We start from the raw sequence: 17,991 nt of genomic DNA, 5'->3' as shown, positions 1-17,991 counted from the left end.
GACAAGCTGGGTAGTGGAGGTCAGAAGCTATGGCAGCCAGCAGTCAATTAGCCTAATACAGTAAGACAAGATAATAAATACGTTGAATAAATGAAGATTCAAAAAGAAACACTGAAGAACCTCAACCCATTGCAAAATCAAGCCCAAGAGACTTGCTGTGCTGGATCGATGAGGAGATCCATTTACCTTGAGATGACATCACCCAAGAAACCGAATGCAGGATTCCTATTGGTGGATGAGTATAATAGGCCTCACTGTGATTCGTTGCCGGACAGAACGCGACAAACCCCTTGGCGACGCAATTCAAACGCATGTGTGTGTGTGTGTGTGTGTGTGTACGTTTCTGTGAGCTTGTATTGATGCAAACACATGTGTGTGTGTGTGTGTCTGTGTGTGTGTGTGTGTGTGTGTGTGTGTGTGCGTGCACACCCCTGTGGCTGTAACTGGGTCAGTGGGGCAGAGCTGCGCATTGGCGACCCGTCGCCTCATCTATAATTCATCTGACTCATTCAATTATAAAGACAGCGAGCAGGGAGTGGCAGACGCAGTGTCACGGGGCGGTCCCCATCTCGGTGGGTCGCTCACCCTCGTCTATCTCTCTATCTTGCTGTATCTCTCTCAACCATGTCTTTCTCTCGAGCTCTATGTATCTCTCTCACCCTTGTCTCTCACTATCTCTCTGTATCTCTCTCACCCTTGTCTCTCACTATCTCTATGTATCTCTCTCACCTTTGTCTCTATCTATCTCTTTCTCTATCTCTCTGTATCTCTCATACCCTTGTATTTCTCTCTATCTCTCTCTCTGCCTCGCTCTGTCTCTCTGATTCCTCCTCTCTCACTCCTCAGTCTTTTTTGTCCTAGTAGGAAGAATATAGAGGCTACTGTTTCGAGAAGCAGCACTGTAAGGCAGTATTCAGTAGAGCATCCGTTGAGGCTCCCTGTCAAGTGGGTTGGCTGCTGTTGCAAAAAGGCAATCTTTGCTCAAGTCACTGGAGAAGCGGTCTGGGGCCGGAGCCCGCTGTCCTGGAAACAGACATGTGGGTAAAGGGTGAGAACAGGCCGAGTGGCTGTCCAAATATGCGGCAATCCAGGCAACGGCTGTGAAAACAGCGCAGGCTGCGCGGACAGACACACACACGCACACGCCGGGGTTGTGCACGGCGGCCCTGCAAACACAATCGCAGACCCACAGGCGGAAATAAACGCGAGGAAGAAGAGGAAGGGACACGCCGACATGTACACACTGCAAGCTCACACATACACATGTCCAAGCACACACCCACACTCACACACGGAGCGACAGAGGAATGACCAGCTGCGGGTCAAAAATAAATGTATTTGGGGGTGACCCATAGTGACTTATGGCTGACACGCACACATGATCTAAGACCTCAAGCCGCAACCCACACACACAAGAACGCACGCACCCACACACATCTAGACAAACATGCACACATGCAAAAACACACAATTTATCTTTCTCCAACAAGGAAAAGGTCATTACAAAATGCAATGCAGGGAAATAAATCCCTCCCCTCTTTTATATATAGTGACTATAGTGACTTTTAGCCCTGGCATAACTTGGGGCCAAGGTTAGCCTGGTAAAACGCGCCCATTCTCGGGATGTCTTTGAGTGCTGAACTTGACATGCGGCGTTTGGGAGGCTAGTCTATTTATAGTGCCCACATAGAGACCCACAGAGAGTAGCGGCACGACCCTTTGCTCCTGCGGACCCAGTTAGACAGAAACCTTCAACCGACCCAGGGCGGATAACCTCTCTCTCATTTTTTTGTCCCATTCATCCCTTCCTCCCTCTTGTCCTTCCTGCCTCCTTGCTTCCTTCCCTTGGTCCGCAAAATGTTCAGCGCTGCCCCACGTCATCTGACTGCTCTTCCTCTCACACCCGCACATGGACCCTTTTCCGAACTGAAGACCCATTATTCAGACGCCTCTGATGTGCACCATCTAGGGCCCGGTCACTTTACCCCCCTCTCTTTCTTTCTTGGTTTCTTTCGATTATTCGTTCTACATATTGCCGAAACCTAAAGCGATGGTCAAACTAAATGATTGGAACAGCACACGTTACCTCTCTCACACGACCTCTGTGTGTTTGAATGCGGATCCAAGACTGAGGCGAGTCAGGGCGTTGGCCTAGATGTGTGGTTACTTCCCCATAAATATTCAGCAGCCTCATTAAACCTGCTGGGACGGCGCTTCAAAGGGAAAATAAACACTAGTGGGCGAGAGCCCACAGGCCCAAACACACACACACACACACGCGCGCGCGCGCGTGCGCATCGTAAAACGTTCAGTCTGATACTGCAGACAATAGTTTGTACAATGCAGCAACATATTCAGGTTGATTAGTGTGTATGTTATTGCATCTCTTTGAACAGCAAATAAGGATTTTTATATCAATGTATTGATTTATCTGACACGGTTGCCTTAATTGAGCCATTGCATTTAGACTGACTGAGTAATCGTAGTTTTATCCCTCTCACCAAATTACAGTATACATACACGTGCGCACACACAAACACAGGCACAATCTCACACATGTCCAATAACAGGAAACAGGAAGCTGTGGTGTCTCATCTTTACTTACAGTTCAATGAGACAGCCACCCTCACAGGACTTCCGGAGAGTGATGACATTCACCAAAGTCTTGCAGAGCTGGTCCAATTATTCTGAAACCAGATGCCTTGGAGGCTAATGCCAACACTGAAACCAACATCTAACGGCCCATTCAGAAATGACGGGGGGCTGCAAAGCCATAAGCCTGCGTGGTAATAACCCTTTCTCTGCAAGCTGGTCGAGGGAACATCGATACCTGCAGCAAACCGACAAAGGACCCCCACAGGGTGCTGCGCAGCACAATGCGCTACGGCATTGTGCTGCAGCAAAATGTTCAACTGTATTGACTCTGTTGCAGCATTTCACAATGCATCGGCCCAGTGTTAACAATGCACGGTTGTTCTTGACACGCGAGGACACTGCATCAAAGCCTGCCCTGTCCACGTCACCTCGGACCAGTCCTCCTCTGGTTCTCTGACCTCCTCAGAGAGCACTGTTCTCTGCTCCAAGGGCTCCTCCTGGTGCCGTAAGAGGCATCGGCGAGGGACGAGTGACATCAGAACACCGTCACCTGTGAGTGCTGACGGCCGGGCGGCAGAATGACCCCGTTTGAACATCCCTCTGTTGCCATGGAGATGGGCAGTGCGAGCAGCACCGCTGCCTGAGCGCTGGACACAGAAATGGGGAGGAGGAGGAGGAGGAGGAGGGAAGAGACAGCTGAAAGATGCTGAAGACATCACCTCCGAAACTGAAAAGAAGAGGGGGGCAGGGGGGGGTTGAGGCTGGACAGACTCCAAGTGAAGTCCAACACCAGATGGTGGCGGGGGTCCAGGGAACAAACGTCCACTTTGATCACAGATCACGGTGATGTGGACTGCTCCTTGGTGTTTCACTGCCGCCTTTTACTCTCAATATCTCATGTATCCTCTATTCAATTCAAATGTAAAGCTCTTGAGGGACTGAATAGAGGTTTCAGACACAGCGAATATGCTGAGGAAATTCCTCACCTCTGCCCCGGCACACACACACACACACACACACACACACACACACACACACACACACACACACACACACACACACACACACACACACACACACACACACACACACACACACACACACACACACACACACACACACACTTCATTACTGAAAAGACTTGAACCCCAAAATAAAAATCAGGGTTGAAACCAAAGCTTAACTTAGTTAAACATTATTTCTGCTGTTTGTCCTGCCGATCAATACGACTTACTTACACACACACACACACACAGATACAGAGAGAGAGAGAGAGAGAGAGAGAGAGAGAGAGAGAGAGAGAGAGAGAGAGAGAGAGAGAGAGAGAGAGAGAGAGAGAGAGAGAGAACAAAAGGCTACTATACAAGTATATCGAACGCTGCGTGCTAAGACAAGGAAACATCTTTCCCTGTCTTTCTGTGTCACTCAATGTATCTCTGTGGCTCAAATCTGTGTGCTCTGCTCTCTGTGCACACAGCGGTCACACAGAGAGGGCCCATAAGCAGTCAAAGGAATGCCCCTTGGTGGAAAAGACACCAGCACAAAACAATATTTGCACTCAAGAATAAAGAGGATCAGGCTTATTCCACAGACGGAATGAAGAACGTGATTTGTTTGCATGATACAGTTCCTTTCCCTTCCGTCCCCCCTCCCTCCCTCTCTTTCTCTAATTTTCCAGAGTCTTTCCCTTTCATCGGCTGGAAGTCTATCAAAACCAAGACCACTTGACTGTGGTTCTTCTGCAGCTCTGCATGCCGATTCCTCTGGGCTCTCCCAAGGCAGCGGGGCTCCGAGAGGGAAAGACAATAGAAGGCATACGCAGCCATGGAAAACATGCACGCTCCGGCTGAATGGGCACCACCACCACCAGGGGAGCCTCCAAGTATCTATCTGCGAGGAGCGGGGAGATGACAGCACAGCGCAGCGCTTCTCATCCGCACTGGAAATGGGACAGCTAGCGTAGAGGACGGCAGCCGCCGCAAAACTGGGGCGAGGGGGGGTTTGACAATGCAACAAAAAGACGGTCAGCCCGAGGGAGGTTTTCACTACAAAAGAGTACACAGGGCGGGTGGAGGTGGTGGAGGTGCTGCCGGTGTTGAGCGTGACATTAATGGGCTGTTTAAAAACATCAAGGATGGTGCTAGCCTGCAGGGACCAGGTGATGCTCGTTTTTTTGCTGCCACTGTCTGCCCACGCCCCCACCCCCCCACTCTGCATCAGAACAGATTGGACCTAGATGAAGAACACCCCCTTCGGCCCCGGAGGATACAAAGCATCCATTTCATTGTAAAAATAAGTGGAAAAGGAAAAAAGAAAAATCGTCTTATCTTGTCTCGTCTAGCCAACGTTTTCAGGCTGGCCTGTATTGATTCACCGAAACACGCGAAACACTCTCTCCATGCCCACAGAGAGGGAGGGAGAGCCCCGCCGGTCGGGGGGCGCCTGGAGCTCACCTCGTTTCCAGGGGTTCACGCCTCACCGAGGCACCCCTGGAACGGGAGAACTCCGAATGCGCGTTATCTGCGGGCGCGAGGCCAGGACTTGCAAGAATGCCTCGCAGGGGCCGACATCCATCAGAATGAAGTAAATGGAGTTGCGGTGAACTGCGTAACCCTTCAACGCATGACCCTCTCTCCTGAGCCTTTGGGGGAGAGACGTTGGATAGTTCTCCTGGTGGTTCTTCAGATACATCTCCCCTCCAGCCCATCCGTCCCCCACCCCCTCTCTCTCATCTCCACCTTCGACCCCCTTACCAACGTTACACATTCTCTTGCTTTTTGGGGTATGCTGGGATGGCTGCAGGGCTGGGAGGGCGGGGCAGGGGGGGAGGCATTGTTCCCAGACGTCTGTATGAGACAGTCCCTGGAGAGAGGATTTATGGAGAAAAAGACAAAATCGGATATACACAAATACAGGCACACACAAAAGCATAAGGGAGGGCACCCGGAGAATGTAGCTTGAAGGGGCTTAGCCTCTGCTTCATCTCAACTCAAAAGCCCATCCGTCTGCAGCTCCCTGCTCTGTCTCTCCTCCTTGTTGTGGTTCCAGCGCCCCACACAGGCCTGCTGCCAGCCTCAGCTCCTTTAACACGCCTGTACCTTGTAGCTCTGCTCCCTGCCTCTGTCTGACGTACTCATGTCGCTTCCTATACAGGGTATGAACCCTGTGAACCCGGGCGGAGTGGAAAACCACACCGGAAACGTTTGCTGTGGGTGGGTGGTGGTGTGTGTGTGTGTGTGTGTGTGTGTGTGTGTGTGTGTGTGTGTGTGTGTGTGTGTGTGTGTGTGTGCGTGTGCGTGTGTGTGTGTGTGTGTATGTTGCTGCAAACAAACAGGTTGACAAATGTAACCTCATTGTGCTTTGTGCATCCACAGTGTTGAGTGTTGAGGAGGAGAAAGCGGTTGATCAATTAATCAGCAGCTGATTGTAATTACTCCCACAGGGTGAGTGCCAGCTGCATGACACCGGCTCGTTAACAGCGAGCCAAAGATCCCCCACGATCCCCTCCTGCCTCCACGCAGTCACACGGTCGGCGGTGATGCTGCTTGGAGTGGGGACGGAGGGGTACGGCCAGCTGCACGTCAACGCCTATCGGACGATGTTGTCGTTGTTTGTTGTTTCAGCCAAGGCGTCTGTCAATCCAAACGGCCGTAGTCCTTTGGAGGCCTCAGAGCGCATCCCGCGGTGGGAAGTGATGATCTCACAAAATGCTTAACACACTTTAACACCAGAGTACATGGGTCTTTACAGTAGACAGTGCAGATACCTGATTACAGCATGCCTGTAACAGCAGTCGCAGAGGTTACTGGTTAACCACGAGAAAAAGATAGAGCGAGAGAGAAAGAGCAAAGACCGATCAAGAGCTCAGAAACGGTTCGCAGGGTAAGAACAGGGCAAAAAAAAAAGGAAACACCAAGCCTGCATGCCAGGCAGGGCTAATGTGCAACACCACATGTTCACACCAACTCTGTGTCACACCTCCACCCAAGCCAACTTTAGCCAAGTTATACGACTTTACGAAAGCTCTGACGTCCTGGACAACAGGTGTACACACACAGCCGAACAGAATGCATGTCCAGAACGCACACACGCGCCCGCACACACACGCACACACTCCAACAAACATACATAGACAGACAGACGGACACACACAGACACACACACACACACACACCTGACAAAACAACCCAATACCACCAGCACAGCACATGTTTGCAGGGGAGATTGAACGAGAGAGAGGGAGAGCAAGAGAGAAAGAGCGACGAGACACCGAGAGGAGAATGTTTGAATAGACTTCAACATCATTTGTAGGTTTAGAATATGAGATTTCAAAAATAGTACCATCAGTCGTAGTGAAAAGCGATCAAACAAAGCAACGACAAAGAGATGAAATTGAGTAGTGTGTGTTGTTCTCCACACTTACCTTAGAGTACTGCCGACGGAGAGAGAAGCGCTGCACCATGATGGTACACACGCACACACACACATACACACGCTCACACACAAACAAACACACACGCCAAACGATCGACTCCTTTGCACCGCTACCTCTTAACAACGCAACACCTCACATATCACACATTCATGCAGGCACACACACACACACACACACACAGAAACAATCCAACGGCTTATGGGCACACAAAAGAGACACACAAGCTTGTGTTCCCTCCAAACATTCATGCACACACACGCACACACACATTTCTTCTCGCTTTCCTGATGTCGTACGTCTAGTCCATGCTGCCTCGTCGAATACTCACACAGTGTGTGGGTAGGAAGAGGCGAGAGACAGAGAGAGCAGGGGGAGAGAGATAGAGCGTGAGAGAGCGAGCGTGCGCAAGACAGAGCGAGAGAGAGCGAGAGAGAGAGAGGGGAAAAGAGGGCGAGAGAGAGAGGCGCCGGCAAATATTAAAAGAGCTCAGCTGTGCTCTCCGTTCGGTAATATTCAGCAGGATCTCCAAGGATTCCTCTCTCTCCTCTTTCTGCTTTTCACAACGCAATCTCTCCATCACTCAGACACACATACATGCAGAAGATGTGAAAAACACATGCGCAAGCTGCAGCCCATCTAAAATCACACACACACACACACACACACACACACACACACACACACACACACACACACACACACACACAATCACACATGCTTCACACCATCCCACCTATAGACACACACAAACGCACAGCCTTTTCAAGTCCGACACACACAAACACACACGCACACACACACACACACACCAGCCCTGCTTCCCTATCGATGGGCTGAGGAATGGGACATAGGGGAAGAGGAGCTGAGGGGAGGGGAGGAGACCCAGAGAGCTTGGGAGAGGCAGAGAAGAGGAGAAGAGACAAGGAACATAGAATAGAGGAACAGCAGGGGGGAGAAAGGTGTGGCCAATAGAAAGGCAGACAGAACGACAGAAACAAAGACGGAAAAAATAAAGATGGGGAGTTTGAAAAAAGGAGTGGTTGTTGGAGAAATTGAGGAGCAATTATTTGTGTAATTTGCCATCCGTCAGCTATTAGTGAGGGACATGTGGTGCGCAAATATCAGCCAATCTAGAATTGATACCGCTCCCATTTCTGACGGGAATACATCCTGTCAGTTGATCACAGCTGGGTGAAACGCAACACTAGGGTGGGGGTAAGCAGAGAGGGGGTCATTTTGGTTGGGCTGTTTGCAAATTTTGCTCTCTTCCGCTCCTTGCTGCATTCTCTTTACAACTCTTGACTCTCACCTACAGCGCCTTTAAGCTTGAAGAGCTGAGGTTAACACGTGGCTCAATCAAGTTCCTTGATATCATCTGCTATCACACACACACACACACACACACACACACACACACACACACACACACACACACACACACACACACACACACACACACACACACACACACACACACACACACACACACACACACACACACACTCAAACACACCCCTGACCTCCATTATCGGTAGGATGCTACAGACATCCAAGGTCGTCTATGCTGTTACCATGGAAACTGTCTTAGGGCGTTTGCTCCATACTGCTTGCAGCACATTTCGCACTGCATGAGAAGTAGGATTTTCGTCAGTAAGCAGCACTGTAAATTGCCGTGGAAGTGCAAGTAATTGCAATGTTCGCAGGTATTTTAAGGCAGCACAGAAATCTACCAGGATCTGCCAGGAATTGATGTGCAGTTTCAATTTCCGGCATTTTCACAAAGTTCCCCCAGACCCAAGGTCTAGGGGAGGCTTTCACATGTAAATGAAATGCTGTGAGCTATGCAATTGCAAATCAGGATAATTGACTCACCACTGGAGGGAACACCTTTTTCTAGGTACTACCAAATAGATCCGGCTGAGTATAATTATAGACTCATAAATTGTAAATTTAATAGATTTTTCTTATGTAAGTTAGTATGCTATGATGAATAACCTTGGATGCCTCTAGCAAGGTTAAGAATTGTATAAAAGATACACAAAAATGTATAATTTATTTAAACAATATATTTAAACTAATTATTTTACTTTTAATAGTCAGCTCCATATTTTACATTCATGAGGTGACAGGCTAGTTGATCTCACCTATCCATAACCTCTTTTACCGTTTGTTTCTCTTTCTTTCTTCTCTTTCTTTTTTGTTCAAATTCCTTTCTACTCTTTGGTTCACATGCATGGGGGGAAGGGCTAGGCATAAGATAAGAGATAAGATGGATCTTTTTGGGGAGAGGAGGGGTTAGTGTGGATTAGCGGTGGGCTGTGTCTGTTTCCCTGGACTGGCCTACAGGATTTAGAACTGAAAATCCACCTCTTTAGGCCCAATCCCATTTCTACCCCTTACCCCTTCCCCTTACCCCTCCCCCTTGTTTTGAAGGGGTAAGGGGGACGGGGAAGGGTAAGGGAATTCAGGATTTAGGACAAAAAAAAATTACTAAAATGGGATTGGGCCTTAATCTTGCCTATGAGGAATTTAGTAAAGTTTTTGTCCTAAATTTACTATCCTGAATTCCTATCGTATTATTCAGTTTGGGGACTTCCGTCTTGCAGGTGGAAAAGAAAACGGATGAATGCTGATCTATAAATACATGAATGAGAGTCATTGAGGTCATTTGATCCGTCGCCCACAGTCATTAAATGACCTCAATGACCTCATTCATAGGCTAAGAACAGGCATGTGATGCATGCCAAAGCATTGGGAGGCAGATTAACGTACACTCCATGGCCCAGAGTTTGACAGTCCCGGGCTTTGGCCCGAAAGAGGAGAACGATGCCAAGATGTCAGGCCGTCCACCAAGATCCGTCTCACAGGTGAGGTCATTCAAAAGCAACCCATAATGTGTGATTACATGACCGGGACACAAGACACAGACCATATTACAATTCATATAGTTGAAATATAAGGTGTCAATCATGTGGAAATAGGTAACAACTTCGAGGATCCAGGGGGAGACAGTTTCATTAACATCCCGTCAGCCTGTCAATCGCGTCTATGCAATTTCAGCCTTCCACAAGCATTATCTCATAGTGCAAACCCAACCTCTGCACGACCAAACGTGACCGTGTCAGTCGGTGAGATGATCTCATAGCGACCTCTGCTGGTCAAATAATTAATAACAACACAAATGGTTGCAGTGTGGTGGCCATGTGGGCCTGTAGCCAAGGCGATTAATTGTTGACTCAGTTCCTCCCTCCCTGAAGTTGCTATCAAGATGGTCTAATTTGAATGTGTTAATTAAATACATGCTTGAAAATCCGGTAAGTTGGAATTGTGCTAAAGAAATTATAGAAACCAACCCTGCAAGTGTAAACATCTGATTAGTGTGTGTGTGGGTGTGTGTTTGTCTATGTTCATGACTTAATGTCATTATTGATTACAACATCACTTACGACTCTCTCTATGATTGTGTCCAATGGGCTCTGTAATACCAGCTTCCGTGAGCATGATTAAACATCTTTGTGTGTGTTAGTGTCTTGCCTATTTCATTATCTTTGTGTGTGCGTGTTTGTGTGTGTCTCTGCGTATGTGTGTGTGTGTTTGTGTGTGTGTGTGTGGGGGGGGGGGGGGGGGATGTAAGCCTGGATTAGAACTGTTGTTGCTCACAGGGCATTAGCGGAAAACAGCTCATCTCACATTACCTTAAAAACATTCAAACACACGCCACCTCTTGTCACTCACATACAAACACGGCCTCACACGCTCGTCAGAATCACAGACTGCCCCCGACACTGCAATAAGACCTAGCGTGGGAGTCACAACCGAGAAACCCCCGGGAACCCAACAACAGCACCGCAACGAAGCGACACACCGATGATGAGGGATCGGACGCGGGTCCGGCGAGGTGGGTGTAAAGGAAGCCCTAAACCCCCCCCCCCCCCCCCCCCCTTCCCCTTCCCCGACCCCCCTGTGGTGAGAACACGATCGGTCACTCACCCTGTCCGTCTCGTCGGAGGAGTGGCATCCCGGCGACGACAGCAGCACGACATCTCCGGGCGACAGCGGCGGGCCGTAGCCCGAGCCGGGGCTGACGGCCGCCGGGTGGTGGTCGCTGTGGGAGGAGGCGGAGCGCGGGCGCGCGGTGTGGTGCTGCGGGTCGTGGGTGTGGCGCCGGTGGAAGGCCTGCGGGCTGCCCCTGCGCGGCGGCTCGCGCTCCCCGCTGGCGGAGCCCGAGCTGGAGCCCTTGCTGCGGCGGCTCTGCAGGCTGGTGCCGCGCCTCATCCTGGGCCCCGGCGGAGCTGCGGAGCCCTGGCCAGCTGCGGGGGGGGGGGCGGCGGGGGGAACCACACACAGCCGGTCAGAGTCGGGCCGGCCCCGGGGCGAGGGCGAGGGCGAGGGCGGGGGCGGGGGGGCCATGGGCGCCGTCTCGGGAGCGGGAGGAGGGCCGACGGCCGGCGACAGCGCCGAAGAGGAGGACGAGGCGGAGGAAGAGGCGGAAGAGGAGGAGGAGGAGGAGGAGGAAGAGGTGAAGGTGGAGCGTTGGGCGGAGGAGAGCCGCTTGCGCTGCTGCTGGAACAGCTGCTTGAGTCCCTGTCCCAGCAGCCCCACGCCGCCCCGCGCGTTCTGGCCCAGCCTGCCCAGGGGGGTGTGTGACGGGGAGGGGGGCGTGGCCTTCCTCGGCCGCTCGGCCGCTCGGCTCCCCACAGGGGCCCCCCCGGCTGGCTCTGAGCCAGGCTCTGCTTCGCTCTGGCTACTGCCCCCACGAGGCATCACCTACCGTCCCTGGCACCGCTACCCCGGGGGGGGGGGGGGGGGATGGGTCAGGGGGGGGGGGGCTCTACTCAGATAGTACTCTACCGTCCCTCAGAAGGCTGCAGCAGTGGGAACGGGCGGGGGGAGGAGTAGGATGCAGTGGAGGACAGTTGAAAGAGCAGGGTGGAGGGAAGGACGGGTCAGAGATGGTCTATCATGCGCCAAAGAGTCAGGAACAAGAAGCCATGCTGGTCTAACACAGAGGATGAGATGAGGGATAATGAATGAATGTAATAAGAGCGCCGCACAACATGGTACATAGAGTGACCCAAAATAACAGGACGTATTGCTGCAAGTGGGCAGCAATAGAAGCTTCCCCTTTCCAGCTTGGTAAAAGCATTTAATGAAGGCAGCCCCTCCGGCTGAGAGAATATCAGTTCCTCGGTGTCCATTATGACAGTGAGAAGATAAAAATGACTAATGAATGACATCACTAAACATTAGTGATGTATGCGGGGAGTTTCAAGTTAAGTGTTATGGAAAACTACAGGCCGTAGGAAAAGCAGCCAGTAAACGATGAAAGTGCTTTCTACATGAAAACACAAACGTTTTTATGTCTGCATTTAAGTGTGTGATATGTTTGCAGCCTGAAGGGAGGGTTGTATTACTTAAAATGCTTATAGAAAGTTTATAAACCTCTTTATATTCCTATTTCTGAAACTGGATTTGCCTATCCATAGAATTATCGTAAGTGAGAAGGAAAGTGAAACTCAGGAACAGAGAGACAGATAATGAGATAATTAAGCGGAAACACCCACCTACCATCAGCCCAACTGTCCTCCCACAGGTCCTGATCACTCCGCCAGACTACCTGAGAGAGCTTTATAGGTCAGTAATACGTGAGGGGGGGAAAGAAAGAGACATAATGTCACCAGAAGTGCAAAGGACTCTTTGATCTCCTGTTCAGCGGATTCACGGTTCGACTCTCTCTCTCGCTCACAATCGATGATCATTATCCCCATGACTGAGTGCAACAGTAACACAAACGTGACATGCCTGATTGTCCATTATGCTCCAAATTAGCTTTGATTTCATATACCGAATGTAAAGGGCCCTATTGTCCTATTCATAACATAACCTGACATAACAAGCCCTATGTCGAAACCAGAGACGTAACTTGTGGATGAGCCCTGATTTGATGAGACAGAGAGGGCAGACAGAGTGGCAGACTGTCTGTTTCCCCGGAGTGATGCGGCTGCTCTCATTTACGGAAACAACATAAGCACGTGGGGACTTCAGCCCCAGGGAGGGGTGTGTGATACACGAGCGCACTTCACCGCTTCAGTAGCACAGCCACGTTTTCAGACTTCTGAACAATCCCATCTTTGAAGGCGCCCGTAAACTACCACTACTTGAATAACACACGCCTTGGCTAACACAATGCAACGTTGGAATAAGTGAATACAAACAAACGTCGCCTGCTTGGATTGACTCTTTCCAATGCTAACACGCTCTTTAGTTTGCGTGTACAATGGGCCAAGAGAGAGGAATGACACCCACTTGCCTGCACCTACTCTGTCTAGCCCACATGCTCGTGCATGCACACACCACGTGTCCATCGATGTTGATGTCCTGATTCGGCCCCTATTATCTCTATTAACCACAATAACTTTAACCTAGCCTCTAATTGATGAGTATCAGAAACATACTATTATAATAATTTGCTATAGTGTTAATATAACTAATTATATTGTTATTAGTTGTCTGTTGGCTGCCCTCCCATCGCTGTACTTTCCTACTGTGACCTAATTAGTTTGGAGGTACGAACAGTTGGGTGAGCTTTTGTAAATCCTGTCCTCGCGTTGGCAGGCCCCCTGTACCTCTGTGTCTCTAAATCCCCTCTATCATCCCCCGTCTGATCATAGTGCACCACTCTCAAGTGAATGCGTTCTTGATTGCCTACGGTTTTACATTCAAACTAAATCCTCTTTCAGGAGACCTACAGCTGTAGCACAAAGCTAGATTGTCATGCATGCTGGGTTATTCAATGTGTGCTTGTGTTTGTGTGTGCTTGTGCCCGTTCAAGTGTGTGTGTGTGTGTGTGTGTGTGTGTGTGTGTGTGTGTGTGTGTGTGTGTGTGTGTGTGTGTGTGTGTGTGTGTGTGTGTGTGTGTGTGCAGTTTTTTGTTTGTTTGTGCATATATGCGTGCATTTGTGTTGGAGAGGGCGAGTTTGATAGAGAATAAAATCAATACAAACCAAACACAAACACAGTGCATTAATTGCCCTGTCCTGGTGATTTTTTTTTTTCTCAAACATAAGATAAACATGTGTGCATCTCTACTACCTCAATCCTGTTAGAAGTTACATGACGTTGCTTCAAGCCAATCGAAGAATCAGCGTGTGCAAGTGTTCTTGGTACAAATCAACTCCCCCCAAAGACTAGATAGCTACAGGAGGAAGTAATGACGGAATGAAGAAGTAAAGGAAACCACAATCAAACCGCGCCCACTACTCGCATCCTCTTGCCGTCGCCGTACAGCTATCTGTATCAGGGCATCGGATTAGATGCAAACCAGAGGTTTGTGAATATCCCAGTGACTCGCACGTCTGCCTGCAGCGGAGGGGCTTACACAGGCCACGGCCTGGCCCTGGTCTGGTCCTACTGAGAGGCTGCTCTGTAGTGGAGCAGACAGAGCAGCCTCTCTCCGGACTAACAGGTGTCATCAGCAGCAGCCATGGGTCCAACTCGCGGGGTGACAGCGCCAGTGAGTCAGCATGTTACTTAGAATCAAGAGCACCACTATGCAGAAGGTGGGCGTGCTCGGGTCATGCCAAAACAATCAGAAGCGTTTCTGGATGCACACACACACACACGCACACGCACACGCACACGCACACACACACACACACACACACACACACACACACACACAGTGTGACCTTGTTTCCTGGCTCCAGATCATTCCGTGGAGCAGTGCCCGCCTGTCTACTTGAGCGAGTGCCATTGTCCGTGGACAGCTGAAGTGAAAGCGTCGGGCGAGATAGCGAAGCAGAGTGGCGTGGCGACAACGGCGTTGGCTCACTTTTGCAACCTGAGAGGGATTATGCAATCACCTCGATGCAATTCAGCTCAGTGCAGCTCCAAAGAAATCAAAAATTGAGAAGCCACTTTAATTAGGCCAACAGCCCACTTGCCGGCTACGTCTTCTGGCTGGCTCTAAAAACCCCACTTCTTCCCTGGTCTCTAACCAACGCTATCCTGCAGACATGCCACTGTAATACAATTTTCTATCAGAATTACATGCGATACAGTGATGGAAGTAGGGCGCCCTCTGAGTGTTATTAATTAAATGGAGGATTACAATGGTACAGACTGGTGCAGATTGTAGCATGTAGCAGCGAGACTGGGGAAAATCCCTCCAACACACATATTACTGTCTGTCAGTCACGTGATAATTCAACATATCAATTCAATTCAATTAAATGCTGAATGCATCTACAATAACATCAAGTCGTTACATCAGCTGTCGTTCTACTTCTATCCGACAGTTGGTTGGCAGAGTTTGAATCCAACTCCAAAAACAAATGAAACCAAAAATGACATGTGGTGCGGGCCCTAACAGCACAATGGTCAAGCTTTACCACTGAAGTGGCCATGTTGTTGTTCATTGTTGTCAATACAGTAGGCCAAGTCAAAACATGGCCATCGCGCTAACAAGGCCGTACAGTTTTCCAGAAGAGGCCCGGGAGCTGACGTGTGACAGGCTGTGCTTTGTCTCCATCGCTGGCCTCCGCACACAGGCCCATCTCTATGCTTTGTGTGCTGCTGCGGCTGTGCCCGGGCCCACCGAGGAGCGACACGCATCAATAGCAGTGGAGCCAGGCCAGAGGGTTCAGCCCCCCGCCATGAAGGGACGGAGGCACTGGGCGCGAATAAAGCGTCAGGGGGAGTAAACAAGAAGAAGAGAGCTTTTAGGTGGATGGATGGATGGATGGATGGATGGATGGATGGATGGATGGATGGATGGATGGATGGATGGATGGATGGATGGATGGATGGATGGATGGATGGATGGATGGATGGATGGATGGATGGATGGAATGATGGAGGGATGGATGGATGGATGGAGGGAGGGATGGATGGATTGATGGATGGATAGACAGATGGATAGATAAATAGATGGATAAATGTTTTTTGTTTGTGCGTATGTGAGTGTTAGCATACTGTTCAAATGACAGTGTGTGTGTGTTAGTATCGCTGTGCGGCTGCATAATGACACTTTCCAGCAGCAGCGGGAAACCAAAACAATCGTTATTGTATTTTGAGGCTGTGTGTGGGTATGTGTGTGTAAGTGGGACGTTGCATGTGGCTGAATCCCAGGGGGATGGCAGTGAGGGGCGTGGCTAGCAACGTGAGCTCTGACAGGCACAGGAGACGTCTCCATGAAGCTGCATTACATGTGATAAGGGTGTGTCCCATACATAGAGAGAGCGCGCGAGAGCGAGAACATTATGTACACTTGCAAACTCAAACAATATGCAATAAAGTAAACGTCACATACACATCTTATTTTTTAGATAACAGAGGATTTGACAACAACATTTTGTTCTGGTGGAAATATTTTAAATCACGCCCTAGTTCATGATGATTCATGTAATAGCCTAACACACGCACACACAAACACACATGTGTCAAACTCAAGGCCCGGGGTCAAATCTGGCCCTCGGCCAAGTTCTCTCCGGCCAGGAGCCACCATTTGAGTTTTCATCAAATTCTGGCACTCCTCTCTCGCTCTGCGCTGCGCAGCACTAGAACTCCCAGCAAGCATTGCAAACGTGCTCTTAAGTGGGTGCCGCGTGCTGAATTGCCGCGGCACCCTCCCCCTCACACCCACAGGAAAGCGCACGCTGTGGCTCTGCTGTAGCCAAGGATGCATCATAATATCAGGACCACTAACGGTTGTAGCACCAGCGTTTACTTTGTGTTAGGCTAGCTAGAACAACCTGATGTTGCGCAATCAGTTGCACTTTTGGTTTACCTTGGTCAACATTGTCAACTCTAGAAGCCAATAGAGAGGTAACATGAAGGCAACGTGATTCCTCAAAAATGACCGTGAAAATAACTAAGAAAAAAATACTGAGGTATGCATCTAATTTTGCTAAATGGCTCATTTACTTTGAAAGGCTTCAAGACGGATCTTCAGAGACAAGAAGGTTGCATGTACGTTTCACCTGGTCAAAAGTAGAGAAGATGTGATTAACTGGTTGGAGTCCCTAAATAGCGAAGTTTTTTATAAAGTAGGGCAATTAATGTATCTTGTGATATTTATTATAAGTGTATACATATATATATATATATATAAATATATATATATATATATGCATATGTTATAGCTGTAATCATTTTGGATATTGCCCCTGCATAGATTGAGTTTGACAACAAAGACCCATCCACATCATCCTGCCCTCGGCCACAACTGACCACACTGTGTTGAAGTGATTCATTCAGAAGGCTTCGGGGAGCCGTGTGACCGCTGCACCTGCTGGTCCAACCCAACCTTCAGGAGGAGTTAGGCGTGTAGCTGGTGTGGACACAAGCAGCACAGCGGGTGGACAAATGACATCAGTTCACAGCTGGGATGTGAAATGTTACGTCAAAAGGGTAATGGTGTGGGATGTTGAAACAAGGCGGTAAGCCCGCCATGCATAATTAACTAGGTTCAAGGGAAGGGACACAGCTCGCCCCTTGACTACACTCTGCAGCACAAGAGCTGAGCCCGGCCTGCCTAGTGTGTGAGCCGCCGGAGAGAGAGAGACACGGGAGACGGCCCTGCAAGCCGCCTCACTGTCTGCTAATAGGATCGCTTCAGACAAAAGCCGGAGGTCTTCCAGCACAGACATTAGTGTGCTGCTTGTGCAAAGGCCTGCAACCCAGCCTGGGTTTACTAACTCCATGGGTTGTTCTGCCACTGATCATATTTCAACAAGTCTAAAGCTGCATAATGAGGTCCGGCTCAAATCTCATCTCATAGAGCACTCAATCTCATTGCATGGATTCTGTTAAACAGGCAAGAGGAGGATGAGCCAGGGAAATATTTCGGAAGTCTGTCAGGGGTGAAAGCTCGCTGCATGTGTGTTTCTCTGTATCTTTGTGTGTGTGTGTGCGTGCGTGCGTGTCGGTGTGTGTGTGTTTGAACCAAGCGTGCAAGCGGC

The 17,991-nt window shown here is 49.6% G+C and overlaps 1 protein-coding gene across 5 annotated transcripts in view; it reads right to left on the bottom strand.

Moving 5' to 3' along the window:
- Window positions 1–17,991, bottom strand: part of tmcc1a (transmembrane and coiled-coil domain family 1a) — a 39,968-nt gene that overhangs the window by 18,503 nt on the left and 3,474 nt on the right. For 2 of the 5 annotated variants that reach the window (XM_030352989.1, XM_030352998.1), the window contains 2 exons: window positions 12,595–12,656; window positions 11,021–11,340 (listed from right to left, as the gene is read on the bottom strand). In XM_030352989.1, coding sequence (XP_030208849.1) covers window positions 11,021–11,340; window positions 12,595–12,601 — 327 coding nt within the window. In that variant the 5' untranslated portion in view covers window positions 12,602–12,656. Of the gene's footprint in view, window positions 1–7,018; window positions 7,698–11,020; window positions 11,341–12,594; window positions 12,657–17,991 lie in introns of those variants that run through there. The other 3 variants (XM_030353006.1, XM_030353010.1, XM_030353025.1) reach the window with 2 other exon arrangements.

The sequence above is a fragment of the Gadus morhua genome, chromosome 1 (genome assembly GCF_902167405.1).
Source record: "Gadus morhua chromosome 1, gadMor3.0, whole genome shotgun sequence".
In the NCBI taxonomy this organism is placed as follows: domain Eukaryota; kingdom Metazoa; phylum Chordata; class Actinopteri; order Gadiformes; family Gadidae; genus Gadus; species Gadus morhua.
The sequence above is the reverse complement of the archived record's forward strand: the minus strand, read 5'-3'. Positions and strand labels throughout refer to the sequence as shown.